Below are 16,689 nucleotides of genomic sequence, written 5' to 3' on the forward strand. Positions count from 1 at the left end.
TAAAAGCAGTGATAGCCTAGTGGTTAAGAAACGCGGTCTCTCGATTGAGGGGTCCGAGGTTGAAACCCCAGGCACGCACCTCTGATTTTCAAATTTATGTGCGTATTATAAATTAATTATCGCTTGCTTAAACGTTGAAGGAAAACATCGTGAGGAAACCTGCATACCTGAGAGATATATAATAAAAAAAATCTCAAAGGTATGTGAAGTCTACCAATACGCACTTGGCCAGCGCGGTGGACTATGGCCTAATCCTTCTCATTCTGAGAGGAGACCCGTGCCCAGCAGTGGGACAGTAATGGGTTGATGATGATGATTAAATAAAGAGACATGCATAAATACACTTAGGTATGTTAAAAACTATATCAAAGGTATCTATATAAAAGCATTATTTTAGTTATCTTTAAAAAACACTGTTTATAATAGCCAAGAGCTAAAATAATAAAAGTGCAAAAATGCCACAGGTAAAGCCGAGGGTCAACAAAAGTAAATACTGTTAATTATGCCTAAATTTTTACCCGATAACCCTTGGTTGTTTTTAGATAGATAAAACATGGCATGTTATTCGGTTAATACGTAATTCACGGATTTGATTGTTTGGGAAAATAATTTTAAGACTCACTTTAACTAATTATAACAACACATTATCGCGGTGTAAGAGTCAGATGAACGTATCTACATTTTGTCAATTTTATAAGAGAGCAAAAATAGTGTGAAAATTCGTCACTTCAAACTTTACCAGATCATTAATAGAGATAATGTACGGTAGTTGAAATAAAAATATACCAATATTTCTACCTAATAACAGCAGTGTTAGGCGCTGCTGTTTTCCGGTTTGAAGGGTGTGGTAAGGGAGACAGACTTTTCCGAGGTGTTCCAGCTTAGTCCTCAGGGGTAGCGGCGCATCTGTAGGAATATCTAATCCTATCTGGGGTTGATTACAGATGTCCATGGGCGGCAGTAGCCACATCAGGTGGACTGCATGCTCGTCTGCTATTCTTATATTATAAAAAAAAATAATAATAATAATATATTAATATATTGTCCTACTATTAGAGTTTTGAAAAATTTAAAAAGAAATGTTTAAAAATGCTTAAAATGTTCAAAATGCTTACACTATGACACTATGTATATATATTTTTATTTATTCGGTATTTTATTTATTAAATATTGAATATAGTTCCTCGTTACGTCGTTTTGTCATTTCATAAAAGTACTATAAAACATTGTGAACCATTTTGTAAAAAAAAAAAAGATTTTTGATTTTTTGTACATACGTTCATCTGACTCTTACCCCACGTTATTGTCTCGCTGTTAGGCATGGGTCTCCTCTCAGGAGGTTTAGGTCTAAGACTATCACGCAGGACTAGTCCAAATTAGTCTTCACACTTCTTTCAGAACTTTTGTAAAGAATTCCCAGGTGTGTAGGTTTCCTCACGATGGTTTGTTTCACCGTTAGGTATAGCAAGTGAACACTAATTTAAATAAACTTTGAAAAATCAGAGGTGCCTTCTTGGTATTCCAATCTCGGACCTCTCGATTGGGTGGTCAGATCCAATCTGTATACTACAAGTATCACTACCACTAGGTTAGCACTGCTTTACATCATAAACCAAAATTTATTCAAAATATTTTTACGAAGGGTCTTTGTATTTTCACGCGGGTGTTTAACCCTCTACAATCAAACTATCCAGACCTTTGAATAGCAATCCATAGTATCTTTATAAAAAACAATATAAATTTGGTTAGTAAAAGTAGATTATGAAGTGTACCTACAACAACACTTTTACAACAAAAATAAAAATCACGTACACAACTACACGTGTACATTATGTACGTACATAGTTTCAATGTATGTGTAGTTAAGTATCGTATATCTATTTTCTAAATACGTAATGAGGACGCCTCTTCATTCACGCGAAAACTACTGACGATTACTGACCATTTCAGAAATTGTTCACGGAAAGATTGACCCGGGGAATACCAGATTTTATTGATCAAAGTTGAGTGACGTCACGTCTTCCCTCCATACTTTTATTTAATTTTTAATATCATAAACAGGAATGTACAAACGTACGGGCATATCTATTTTGGAGCTGCGTTTGGCAACACGCCATCTACCGGATCTGCACCACAATCACTGTCAGTGCCATATCGACCCGGTATCAATTGATCTAAGATAAACACTTCAAGTGGACGGTATGTGTGACAGTGCCATATATGTGTTTGTTATAAGTGTAGTGTTTGTTTAAGATGGCGAAAAAATCAACATGGATTACTCCGTTCAAAAAACAGGTTGGTACTTTTTACTAGCTTTTTTGTATGTAAGGATAATTTTTGCGTAGTAAATTTGGCTTTATATTAAACTTATAACATTTTTCATTTAAATAAATGTGGAACTTTATTAAATATCATAAAAATATAACGTACTTTGATCTAGGTAGATCATTAGTAGAAAATATTATAAAAATAGCTATATTTCATTCAATATTATGCCTCTGTTATAAAAACATTTAAGTAATTGCTTAAGAAAACATATTTAGGTACTTATCCTTGTATGTTATGAGACTGTATTGAAATAATATTGGTTTATGTTAAATATAGCAGTAATAATAAATAATAAGTGAATATCTTATATATATAATTCTCGTGTCACAATGTTAGTTACCGTACTCCTTCGAAACGGCTTTACCGATTTTCACCAAATTTTATATGCATATTCAGTAGGTCTGAGAATCGGCTACTCTCTATTTTTGATACCCCTAAGTGATAAGGGTTGTTCACCCTTAACATTTTTTATTTATATGACAACACAATGTTTGCCGGGTCAGCTAGTGTGAATACAAATATGTCGACTTTGAAAAAATATTTTAATCACCCTACTGGTATATACTGGGTTAGATGGTGTTATAAGGTAGAAACACTTGTATGAGACAACAATGATCACTCACGTCAAGTGGACTGTACGATCCTACTTTATTTTTTTTTATAATATAGGAGTAGCAGACGAGCATATAGCCCACCTGATGGTAAGTGGCTACTGCCGCCCATGGACATCTGTAATCAACCCCAGATAGGATTAGATATTCCCAGCTGAGGTCGGCCACAGATGCGCCGCTACTCCTGAGGACTAAGCTGGAACGCCTAGGAAAAGTCTGTCTCCCTTACCACACCCTTTAAACCAGAACACAGCAGCGCTTAACACTGTTGTTATTAGGTAGAAATAGATGTGGCGGTGGTGCCGCCGGAGTCGAACCACAAAGGGTTCTACCACCTTCAAAAATTAGATAAAAAAATATTCCCATACATGTAGAACCCATGTTCTGTAGAAGTTCAGGGGAGTTACTACCATCTCTTAAAACAATATTATTTTAATCATACTTTTACTTTTTTGTAGGAAATTTAACTCTTTATGCAAAATATGACAATTGCAGTAGGTTTTATAAAATGGATAAGCGAAAAATTAATAAGGGTTTAAGTTTGTTCAACTGTGTATGACGGAATATTTTACTGTTTTAAGGAGGAAATAAAACTTTCCTGCTATGATGGTTTTTAAAAGATGGTGGTAGGCCCCCAGGTTACAGAGTTGGTTGTTCATTAGTGGTAGTAAACTTCTTGATTTAACTATTCGATTCCATAAAAAATGTATTACGAAATTACGAGATAAAGAGGTTACGAATAAGCTCTTGATAACTGCAGTAGTAGTCAGACTCTACCATGGTAGACGGGTAGAGTCTGAAATCATCAACAATTAACTGGTAATTGTTTAGATTACGCATCCGCCCACATAATTTATCTCTATACATCTCTATTATCTTTAATTTGTGTTTGAACTCTACTATTACTTTTTTGTCTGTCTATATATGAATACTTGAAGCAAACGCAGCCTTCTTGCGAATACAAAAATATAAATTAAAGATATAATAATAAATAACAATATAAGGGATATGATTATACATATATCTATAGTTATAATTTGTAATTACATTTGTGTATATTTAAGTTTTGTAGATTACATTAATTTGAAAACTAAGAAATCATTTAAAAACTGAATTAAAATCTTTGGCAAAATACAATTAACAAAGGTACCTCAATTAGCTAGTTTAATTTAAAATGGTCATCTACAAAACTAACTCCAAATAGAGATCTGCATAAAAAAAATCTTGCTATTTCTAAGAATGAGAACGCCTCATGTGCCGAGTTACGCTAAATATAGTACATTTGTAATGATAAGTAGATACATATTGTTTGCTATCATAAAAAAACAGATCCACACATTACATGAACGAAGTACAAAGTAATATTGCTTCTCAGAAAAGGTCTTCAATTAAATACTAATTAGTAATACCCAAGAAAAACTGATGTTACTTCCGCATTTAATTACGAAAAAATAAAATAATATTCTTAGACAATAACAAAAGTATTAATTAATTTAAATGATGTACTAAATATATAAAAAAATCTTAATATATAATAATTATATACATCACGTGTCACTATGTTTATAAACGCTAATCTTTTCAATGAACTATTGTGTACGTATTTTTAACATCGGGTAGATTAGGGCATCATAGTACTGCGAATAAATACAATCATTGCGACTAAAATCTTCCCAATAAGTGTATATAATTTCGGTTGTGATCTTGTATATCACGAAACATACGTGAGTAGAAGCCATTTTTGACGTGACAACGTCTTATAACTCGATGGAGCCGGCTGCACGCACCAAAAAACATGACTTATGCGGCGTTACCTCGCTCTGAGGCGTTCCATTTAATCAACAACGCACAATCGGCTTTTATAATACTTGTAAAAACTATGTACATTGTAAAAAAATGACATAATTGTATTTATGCGTACAAATAAATGTAACTTGATCAATTCCATTGTGATTTCCATTTACCTCCTTCTCTATATCTATCAACCAAATAAAATTAAAATTTTCTTTTGAAAAATGCAACCATTCCATCAGTATTTTCTTATGACGTTGTCACGTTCAACTATCATCAGTAAACCGACTTTACAGACAACCGATTTTTTTTTATATTCCTTCTCCATCTACTGGTGAACAATGAAGAACAGAAGCCTGTAACATCTCACAGGAGAATTGTGCATGGGTTTGAATTTGGGCTTTGGAAACTTTGGGCTTGAATGATTCTTTTTATCCGATGAGTACATAGATTCTCTAGATTTCGATTTTTATGGTATATTCCATGGCAGGCCAATTATATTATATTTTATACAGAAATAGATTATATTATAAAAGTAGTATTGTTCATTTTTTTCATATTCGAGCGAAAGGAATAATGCTTATCGGTAGGAATATTTAATTCATTTAATCAGACTATTGGTTAGGTAAGTAGTATGTATATAGTCAATAGGGCTGCCACCGATTTCTGAAGAAAAATAGTATTTCTTACAAAAATGAAGCTTTAATACAATAAGTAGCAAAAAATGCAATACACGCGTAACTCTGATTAACTTGATTGTTCTTCACCCGACTCAATTTTCTCAAATATAATATTATGGTGACTTATTTTTCGTTGGCCTATTTCTAAATATTGCAAAACACTATTCTTGAAGCAATTTCTGTGAGAGACCCACTACTGAATTACTGATGATATATGCTTTTCCGAAAAAGAAATGTACCGATGTACTTGTAGTGCTACAATATTTTCTATTAGTACATTATATTGCTATAGAACTTTTCATAATTTACTATTATTGTATCATATAAGGTAGTAATTGACTAAAATAGTAAGAGTATAATGTTAATGCACCGTGAGTGGCAACCCTAGAAGCCAACCTACTTTTTTAAATATAACAATACCAAGAACTATTATTAAACCTACTTTAAATTTAAATTACTCTTGTATTAATTTCCTGTACTATAAAAACTAAATATACTTACGTATCACTAACTTCAAACAAGTTTTGGCGGCATTTATTGATCTTTTTAACCGACAAAAAGTAGGTTAGATATTGTCTAAAGTTTAAATACATTGCTTTGTTAGGTATGTTTTATGTATATGTGAAAGACAAATCTTACAACTGAATAAGCTTACCCCAACCGATTGAGCTAAAATTTGGAGGACAATGAGGACAACGGCATCACACCTCGAGCAGACCAGGGGGGGGGGGAGGAAGGAACGGTCCGCCTCGGACCCCGGTCTTGGGGTCCCCAAACACAGTGTTATTAACAAAAAAATGTCGCCGGAATCGTATTCGTCGGCAAAGAATGCAATGAAACATTTAAAATTTTGTAACAATCTAATCAACTTTTTAGACTGGGGGCCTCCATTCAGTCCATTGCATCACACCCTTCCCCCGATACGCTTCACGTTTGAAGTAACGATCTTATGACAAGTCGTTTTAGTTACTTATCTGTTATAGTATTTACTATTTAGCAAACAGCAACATCAACATTAATATATCTACTCAAGTATATAATGCTATGGAACAAATTTAATGGACATCCACTCAACAGCATGATTACACACGTTTTGCATTGCATATCTACTTTAAATACAAAGTAATTATTCCTAACCGTTTTCTGACCATAATAATTTGCATATGATTTGGAACGAATTGCTTTTTGCTTTTCGAAGCCGGATTGATTGCTAATAAGGGTTATCTTAAGTACATCGATAGAAATAAACGGGTGTCGAGGTCCTTGCTAGTGTAGATTTTTAGATGTTCGAATACCCCCACGATTAAATATGATCATGTTTCAAAATATCGTGCTAAGCTCAAGTGGCCCCCAATTCGGCTTCGCCGTAATGCTCACATTTTATCTCTTCTATATTGTGTACTATTTAATCCGACTTCTCCTCCATACCTCAAGCAGCGATTTCAGTTCCTCCATCTGTCCCATGACCGTTCCCTTCGCTCCACCGAAAACCATGCTCTCCTTACTCCATTCCACTCAACATCCTACTACAAGAAATCCTTCGCAGTTTCAGCTATCCGTCTATGGAACTCTCTTCCTGTATCTATTCGCAATGCTCAATCCCTATGCTCCTTCAAAAATCTAGTAAAATGTCATTATCGTCAAAGAAATAGTATTGTAAGGAAACATAGTTATACCCTTTGACGTATCAAAGTCGTAACTCTCTCTATCTCTATTATATATTACCCATCAAGCCAGAACACAAGCGCTTAACACTGTTATCGTAAGGCAGAAATAGGTGTGGCAGTTGTGTCCCCGACGTCAATCCAAAAAGTGTATCTACTTTAAAAAAGTCGTAAAGAATTTCAAAATTCTAGGAGTGTGAATTATAATATGATTTTTACGCGGCAACTCTACATATTTCAAAAACATATCAAATATATTTTTTTATTTATTTATTTGCACGACAACAGCAATACACACAATTCTTTCTATAAGTATTACACTATTGGTATTAGACACGTGTGCATGCCAATTATAGGCGTGCGCAACTTTTACAGATTTTGCAATAGGCATACCTACAATATAAATTTAAGAGCAAACAAAGTACAATTAGAAATGAAATGAGAGTGATGCAGGTAGAGAATGCTAATTTGTTGATCGAAGGTGTTCAATTATTCTTTTTTTGAGTGTTGTTGTTCGTCGTGATTTATGTCAATATCTGCTACTTTAGAGCAGATTTGGTTGTATTCAAAGCAGATACGAGCAAGTGAGGAATGTTTTAGAGCGTTTGTCCTGCTTTTTAATATCAGATCTGCTATCCGATATCGTTAAGGATAGTGTAAAATCATTCTTACTTTCTCAAAATCTTATCGCTATTACGCTAAGCATATCTAACATTATGTTAACTTATCTTTTTCTTAGATACGAAGACATAAACCAGTAGTTGCAATATCGTTACGCAGGGCCGGATTTTGGGAGGGGGAGGCCTCAATAAGAGAGGGGCCTCCACAATCAACAGACCCCACAATAAGATAAAAATCATCAAAATTTCGACAGGTCTGCAAGTAGCGTTTATTTTTCAGTATCTTTGCGGACTTTTTTGTCGGATTTTTACAGACGAAACTTGCACTTGACTAATTACCTTACTTGCCTTCCTTAAAGAATTGTATTAGTTTTTATAATATTTGCAATATTTTTAATAACTTGTCGAATACAAATGTTTCTTTTATTCAGAAAAGAATTAAGTACCTCCACGCCTTCGTTGCTGCTCCAGACCTCCAAGTCCGGCCCTGTCTTTACGTAATATTTCCTATCACTTAAGTATGTTTACGATTGTGAACTATTTATTATCGTAATGTATATCTATATTGTTTAAGTGTCGGGCCATTACTTACATAGTAGGTACATATTATAGATGTTTTAAACATAGCCTTAGTTCGGTCGCTAAGTAAATAAATAAAGGATTTCTAATAAGGTCCCAATTTATCTTGAGGACTAAAATGGAACTCCCTATGGTACCTATGTATATCTCTTACCATCTCCTTCATACCACTACAAAACATTAATTAATAACTGTTTTATTAGACACGAGCTGACCCGGCAAACTTTGTACCGCCTAAAATCAATTTATCAAATATATTTCGTATAAAGTAGATATGTTACTCGTGGATAATGTAGCTTTCGAATTGTGAAAGAATTTTTAAAATCGGTCCAGTAGTTTTTGAGCCTATTCATTACAACCAAACAAACAAACAAAGTTTTCCTCTTTATAATATTAGTGTTGTAAATGGCGGTAGTGCTTCTGAAGCCACCAAGGTTTCTACCAGCTCTTTTTCTCCCTCGTCATAGAACTATCAAACGAGCATGTATGAGCGGCTGTAGTCATCTGATGGTAAGGAACTAAAAGCTGCCCTAGGACGCCTGTAATCAACCGCAGATAAGATACGATTATATCTAGGTTCCGTTACCATTGCGTTGCTACCCTTGAGAACTATAGCTTGGAAAGTCTCCAATAAGTATATCTCCCTCTCCTTCAAACCAAAACACAGAAGCCAGGGTGGTAGAACCCTATGTGGTTCGACACCGGCGGCACCACCGCCACACCTATTTCTACCTAATAACAGCAGTGTAAGGCGCTGCTGTGTTCCGGTTTGAAGGGTGTGGTAAGGGAGACAGACTTTTACGAGGCGTTCCAGCTTAGTCCTCAGGGGTAGCGGCGCATCTGTGGCCGACCTCAGGTAGGAATATGTAATCCTATCTGGGGTTGATTACAGATGTCCATGGGCGACAGTAGCCACTTACCATCAGGTGGACTGCATGCTCGTCTGCTACTCCCTATTATAGAAAAACTCTTGTTATAAAACAGAAATAAGTTGCGGTGTTGCTTTCAAAGTCCAACCAAGAAGGGTACCTTCAAGTCATAACTATTTACTTTACTAATAAAAACTCCGGAAGGAAATTCATATAATTATGACAAGGTTTTTCTATTTTAAACCACTATAATCTTGTCAGTTAGTTTTATGATCATACTAACCCATATACGGTCGTTTTGAATAACCATAGTCACGTCTGGAACATTGAACCAGTATTCTGTAGGAAATAGGATATTGCATTCACAACTCAGTGCGCTTGTATTTCTAATGAGGTCGTTTCTATACTAAGATAACAGTAGGTCACTTTATTGGACCATAAATCCATCATTTCTATCATAGGTATTTATATTAGGTAAAGGTATAAATCGTATCGTGCTTTACTTCTTAATTTACAGTGATAACCTAGTGGTTGAGGTTGTATTCTGTTTCTCGATCGAGAGGTGTGAGGTTCGAATTCCATAGCTATAACGTCTGATTTTTCAAAAATGTTGTATTGTAACTTTTAAAGGTGGTAGAACCCTTAGTGGTTCGACTCTGGCGGCACCACCGCCACACCTATTTCTACCTATTAACAGCAGTGTTAGGCGCTGCTGTGTTCCGGTTTGAAGGGTGTGGTAAGCGAGACAGAATTTTCCGAGGCGTTCCAGCATAGTTCTCAGGGGTAGCGGCGCATCTGTGGCCCACCTCAGGTAGGAATATCTAATCCTATCTGGGGTTGATTACAGATGTCCATGGGCGGCAGTAGCCACTTACCATCAGGTGGTCTGCATGCTCGTCTGCTACTCCTATATTACCGTACCGTAATACTTTAGTTTTCATCAATATTCTACTTGCTGAGTTGGCTAAATTTTCTTACTCTCACAGTAAACTAATATATATTTGCCTATAACGTCGAACTTGTAGATTATATTAATAAACAAACATCACTTCACTAATTGGTACGTTATATATACCTAGATGAAGACTGCATGAAAATCCGTTCGGTAGTTTTTACGTTTATCCTGTACAGATAGAGAATTTTGCTTGCAACTCTTTATATTCATATTTTATTTACCAATTAACTCATTACCCCGAATGTCATATCGAAGTGTTTATGTTACCATTATCTCAAAAGTTATACACGCGATAATTCCCAAGACTACTTACCCAAATCTCAAGGTCCGCGAAATGATAGCATCGGTTATTTGAATATTACCTTGATCTCGATAACTTATCTGTTACTAATCTATCGATAGACGCAATACTATTTGTATTTTATCAATGATATTGTGGCAAGCCAACCTGATCGCTGATACATGCTTACCTACTTATTCGCGTTATCTGTGAGGAAAAGCCGTCTTAAAGTTATATTACAGTTTGTTTTTTATAACATAGCATTAGAAAGAAAGAAAATACGTTATCCAGGAATATTGTAACACACAGTACAATAAAATTGCAAATAGACCAAATAAGTAAACAAACTGCACGGATATAAACTAGTTAATAATAAATAAGACAATCTATTTAGAAAAGAATCCTTAAAAAAATTTAAGAGCAATAAGATACAACACAATTAAACTTTTTTTTTCTGTTTATTACTCAATAAATGAGTTTATTATGACTATGCTATGTGCAACAACCGTGAATGGGGACAAACTCAGAGCATTAGCTTTCATGCATGAAGGTCTACTTGATGGATGGTAAGCTACTGCCACCCATGAATATCTGTAATCAACCCCCGAAAACATAAGTTTCCTGCCAGTGGTCGGCCACAGATGTACCGCTACCCTTGAGGACTAAGTTGGAATACCTCGGAAAGGTACGTCTCCCTAACCACACCCTTCTAACTAAAACATAGCAGCCCTTAACGCTGCTATTATTAGGCAGAAATGGGTGTATGAGCGGTGGTGTCGCCGGAGTCGAACCACACAGTATTCCTCCATTTTAAAATGTTAACTTATTTGCCGCCAAATTCCTTAAGTAGGAATCTGCTATCTGTATGAATTGCTACTGAACATCAAGTGGACTTCATGCTCCTCTGCCACTTACATAAAAAAATAGTTGCAACGCTTGACTAAAGGGCTACTTATAATTATAAGCACAAGACACCCTTCAAAATTACGACAGCATTTTATTACTGCCATAAGACAGAAATAGGTGAGTTTATATAAACAATATCCCACAATCCACGTTAAACCAATAAAGTAATGCTTACTGTAAGTCGTGGCGCCACTGACGTATCGATTTATGTCTTGGCTCCTCTCCGATAATTTACAATTAAATGAGCGATCTAGATGTCGTAATTTAAAGATATATTTCACAAATCTCGGAGAATACCTCTGTCTATAATTCGCTGAACTATTTTGCTACCTGTTACACACAGGACCTATCCCAAGCTGGGTAATTGTCCAGAGTGGCGTAAATGAGGGGAGAAAGATGGGGTTGAACAAAGTAAAAGTTATGATAAAGCTTCGGCTAGGAGCATTAGCTTCGCTACGCAAGTTGAGAGGTTCTATTGCTTCGTTGATTTATTCTTTCTTTCTTTTTTATAATATAGGAGTAGCAGACGAGCATGCAGTCCACCTGATGGTAAGTGGCTACTGCCGCCCATGAACATCTGCAATCTACCCCAGATAGGAGTAGATATTCCTACCTGAGGTCGGCCACAGATGCGCCGCTACCCCTGAGGACTAAGCTGGAACGCCTCGGAAAAGTCTGTCGAGCGATTGTCATAGTTCTTCCCAAAGAGTGCAACGCTCCTGTTTTCTTCGCTGACTTTTTCTTCAGCAAATTTTCATTTTTTGAATCCCTCATCAGATTCTGTCAATATCTTGTAGAAGCACTTGAGTGTACTGTTTTTACAATTCGTATCTTACCATACACTTTCAGATAATGCCAATACGTGTATGAGCGATTCGCAGATAAAATAAATTATCAGCATCGTGTGTGACAGCCTTAATAAGCTCGTGATCGGATTTATCAGGTTTTAAGTGGACTTTGTTTATAATGTTAATTGAGTTAATGTTTATTAGCGATTGATTGGTTCTACATTCTTTTCCGTTATGAAGCTGTATTAACATATTTTTTTATACATATACAGCATAATGTTATAAATCAAAAATGAAAGTAGCGGTACCCCGCCAGAGTCGAACCACATAGGGTTCTACAAACTTTAAATGTTGTCATGATAATATCATCATCAACCCATTACTGTCCCACTGCTGGGCACGGGTCTCCTCTCGGAATGAGAAGGATTAGGCCATAGTCCACCGCGCTGGCCAAGTGCGTATTGACAGACTACACATACCTTTGAAAACTTTTTTTAAGATTTCTCGGGTATACAGGTTTTCTCACGATGTTTTACTTCACCGTTTAAGCAAGTGATAATTAATTTCTAATACGCACATAAATTCGAAAAATCAGAGGTGCGTGTCTGTGATTTTAACCTCGGACCTCTCGAGTGAGAGGCCGAGTTTCTTAACCACTAGGCTATCAACTTTCATCATCATGATAATAAGAAGTTAAGAACTACTTACAAAATAATATACACTTACAAAATGACATGTACTCACTACAACAATGACTACTCAATTATACCATTACTAGCTGTCCCGGCAAACGATGTGTTACCATATAAATAAAAAATGTTATGGGTGAAAAACCTTTCTCACTTAGGGGTATGAAAAATAGATAGTAGCTGATTCTCAGACCTACTGAATATGCATATACAATTTGGTGAAAATCGGTAAAGCCGTTTCGGAGGAGTACGGTAACTAACACTGTGACACGAGAATGTTATATATAAGATTTTAAGTGTAGCAAAACTATATTTTTCTACCCAATCCAAAGTCTTCTTGTTAACTGAAATGAAATGAAATGAAATATATTTATTTTGTACAGGCCAACGACGGCACTTACAAACTGTCAATTACAATATTTTTCTAATACTACCGGATCGGAACGCGACCTCTAACGAACTACATCCTTAATCAATAATAATTTATTTATTATGGTTTTATTCACCTTTTCCAGTGTTTCGTGACACTGGGAGTGTCTCTGAACATGGCGGCTCATGGACTGGTTATGGGGTTCGCAGCCATCTTACTGCCTCAGCTACGGCAACCTGACTCCATCATACCAATTGACGACTCCTCGGGGTCTTGGATAGGTAAGCATAATATGACTTAAGTTAAAATAGTGGCTCGAAGGACCAAAATTAGTGATTTATTCAGTGATTATTTGATTCTTTTTTAAATTGATTGTCTTATTTATTATTAACTTGTTTTATAACCGTGCAATTTGTTTAATATTTTGTCTCTTTGCAATTGTACTGTGTGTTGCAATATTCCTGAATAAAGTATTTTCTTTCTTCTTTCTTTCATTTAGGTCCTTCAAGCCATAAAAAAACATTTGTAAATAAAATATTAAAATTAATAGATTCACTGTACGTCTAAGATTGCGTTTGAGATATAAGTAATAAACATCAGGTTTGTCCACATCTAATACGTGGTTCGAATTTCTTCCTACAATAATAGCAAGAGACCTTGAAGCATAGAATTTTTATACTTATCTTTATGTATGTCCATTACACGTCAGGAATATATGAACAATAGTCAGTATAACTTTATTTTTTTAAGGTGTAAATTAATCATATTTCAAATTTTCTTTTCAGCTTCAATCCTGGGTTTCGCGTTAGTTGCCGGCAACTTCATCGTGCCTACAGTGATGGCTAAATACGGCAGACGAACTGCCAACCTCTGCAGTCTCGCGCCAATGATTGTTGGATGGTTCTGCATTATCATGGCTACTAACATCACGACTCTCTTGATCGCCAGGTTTCTTCAAGGGATAGCTATGGGCATGAGTGCTTCGTTAGGACCTGTGCTCATAGGAGAATACACCAGCCCAAAGAACAGAGGAGCGTTCCTCACAACGATATCTTTGACGATAGCCACTGGTGTCTTAACAGTTCACACTCTTGGCTCGTACTTAGCGTGGCAGACCGCAGCATTAGTGATAGCTTTCATCATGTTCGTGGACTTATTGATAGTAATATATTCTCCGGAGTCACCAAGCTGGTTGGCTGATCAGGGTAGATACGAAGATAGCGAGAAGGTATTCCGATGGCTCAGAGGGGACGGCGAAGATGAAGAACTACGGCGAATGATCGAAACCAGCATGGTTGTCAGAGAATCGAAAGCTGACGCCAATTTATCCGATTCATTTTCAAAAAGAATGAGAGCCAATATGGCTTACTTCGCCGTAACGATGAGGAAGAAGGAATTCTACAAACCAATCTTCATCATGATTCATATTTATACGCTCGGGCAATGGGCTGGAGCGAACATCCTAGCGGCTTACACGTTAGATATTTTCAAGCACGTCATTGGTTCCGAAGCTAATATTTCTCTGTTAATTATTACTTTGGACGCCCAGAGAATCATCTCGAATTCCGTTGCTGTTTACGTGATCAAGAAAATCAAGCGGCGTACAATGCTCTTCGCGACTGTCGGGATCAATATGTTTGCCTTCCTCGCTACAGCAGCGTATACTTACGCCAAGGCTCACGATATGATCTCTTTCGATCATCCATTTATTGGAATCGCCTTGATCCACATCCACATGTTCTCCATCGCCACGGGGACTGTCCCTCTACCCTTTATCATCGCTGGGGAAGTATTCCCTCTAGAATACAGAAGCTTAGCTGGTGGCATAAGCGTTCTGTTCCTCTCATCAAATTTATTCATCACAGTGAAGACTGTACCGTTTTTGTTCAACAATTTCGGTATACACGGAGCCTATATCCTGTATGCTGTTGTGGTAGGGTACTGCGTTATGATAGCATGGTGGTTCCTGCCAGAAACTAAAGACAGGACGTTGCAGGAGATCGAAGATGAGTTCAGGGGTAGGCCACTGTCTCCAGAAGAATTAAAGTCTACTCAATCACTGACTTCGATGAAGCTGCATAACGCTGATAGACGGTGTAGCAGCCCTGTAGTATAAAAATGGTTGTAAATAATTTATGTAAAGCATTGACGGACTAATGGGGGAAGCGGCAGGGGCGATCAGCCCCAGGCCTCAGGTCTTTGGGAGGGGTGGCGGGGTCAACTGTCTACAAATTACCTTGTAGATATTTCTAAAAACTTGTAATATTAAATCATTTTCTAAGACTGGAGGCTAATTCAACTTTCCGTCCCGCCTCGAACATTTCCGCCCCTGCCTCTGACGTGATAAGTCCGCCACTGTGAAGTCATGTACGAGTAATAAGATTGTTTGTATGTATATTTTGTTAAATGAATTATTTATTACTCACGATCGTAGTAACTAGTAATTTAAGTACATTTTAGTAGCGTTCGTAGTTTCTAATTCATTTTAAGATTCTGTGAGCGTCTTGTTTTATTTAAGTAGGTACCTAATCAATGTGTTCGAATATATTCGAATTTATTTAAATAACTTATTAATATATACTCGTAAATAATAATTGTGATAACATTGTCATTGACAATAAATAGGATAAATAGTTAAAACGTGTTTTTAGATTCATTCCTGAAGGCGAATACGGAGGTTCTGTATATTTTCGTATTATTCTTTTCGTAAGACATACGTAAATCAGTGTAAATATTTCATACTTAAAAGGATGACCTTGTTATAATATTAATTTAATAAAAGTTATATAATTAAACAATTATGTTTTTTTTTTATTTCCTGCCAGAATAAACCTACCAATTCTTCCCTCACAAGTCTAACCTAACCTGACCTAACCCATTACAGTCCCACGTCCTGGCATCTTCTCAAAATACAGTTTAGGATTTAGTTCACTATTTTGGCCAAGTGCAGTTTGGTAGCCTTCACACGCACTAATAATAGGTTTTTTTCTGTACAATAATACCTCGGACTTAAACGATTGGTGGGACCGAGTGATAACTCGAATTCGCGAAGTCTGGGTATGCATGTACATACCATCGTATGGTATGATTTCAAATGTGTTGACTTCGCGCAACAAATATAAATGTTTACATGAATAATTATGGGGTCAGTAAGGGTTACTATGGCTCGATGATGGATAATTGTAATCCATCGGTATGGTATGGATAATAATCCATAATCGAGAATTGCGGGATGCTCAAACCAAAGAAGAATCGAGAACGAGATCGATTTTAAAATTGCGTAATTCCGAATCCGTGTAAGTCGGGGTAGCGTAAGTCGAGGTATTACTGTATAGCAAGTCGGAAATATTGTGTAGCTATAGTAACAATTTGCGATACCCAAATAGAGGTAATGATAATAGAATTCTAGTTAGAAACAGTTTTAGTGGTGTTAACTATCATGTGTTATAAAATCCTAATTAGGTAGAGTCCCAAAACAACTTCATATTTGGACACGTCATTTTACGAAAACATATGTCAATATATATTTTTTTAATTTATTAATTTAACTTCGATTATT

At 36.0% G+C, this 16,689-nt stretch overlaps 1 protein-coding gene across 1 annotated transcript; it reads left to right on the forward strand.

Moving 5' to 3' along the window:
• The first annotated feature begins 1,796 nt into the window (after positions 1-1,796).
• LOC140754830 (facilitated trehalose transporter Tret1-like) lies at positions 1,797-15,880 on the forward strand. The gene is made up of 3 exons (XM_073089945.1): positions 1,797-2,295; positions 13,276-13,411; positions 13,916-15,880. The coding sequence occupies exons 1-3, from the start codon at positions 2,254-2,256 to the stop codon at positions 15,244-15,246; spliced, it is 1,509 nt and encodes a 502-aa protein (XP_072946046.1). The 5' UTR covers positions 1,797-2,253; the 3' UTR covers positions 15,247-15,880.
• Positions 15,881-16,689: the final 809 nt, after the last annotated feature.

This window comes from Epargyreus clarus, unplaced genomic scaffold, assembly GCF_041222505.1.
Source record: "Epargyreus clarus isolate Ecla_fem2 unplaced genomic scaffold, WU_Ecla_fem_2.2 ptg000031l, whole genome shotgun sequence".
Classification (NCBI taxonomy): Eukaryota; Metazoa; Arthropoda; class Insecta; order Lepidoptera; family Hesperiidae; genus Epargyreus; species Epargyreus clarus.

Bases quoted from the DNA above. Each gene is read 5' to 3' on its own strand.
- LOC140754830 (XM_073089945.1), top strand. From the start codon at position 2,254: ATGGCGAAAAAATCAACATGGATTACTCCGTTCAAAAAACAG. The intron at 2,296-13,275 runs GTTGGTACTTTT...CACCTTTTCCAG, and splicing joins TTACTCCGTTCAAAAAACAG to TGTTTCGTGACACTGGGAGT. The intron at 13,412-13,915 runs GTAAGCATAATA...TTTTCTTTTCAG, and splicing joins CTCCTCGGGGTCTTGGATAG to CTTCAATCCTGGGTTTCGCG.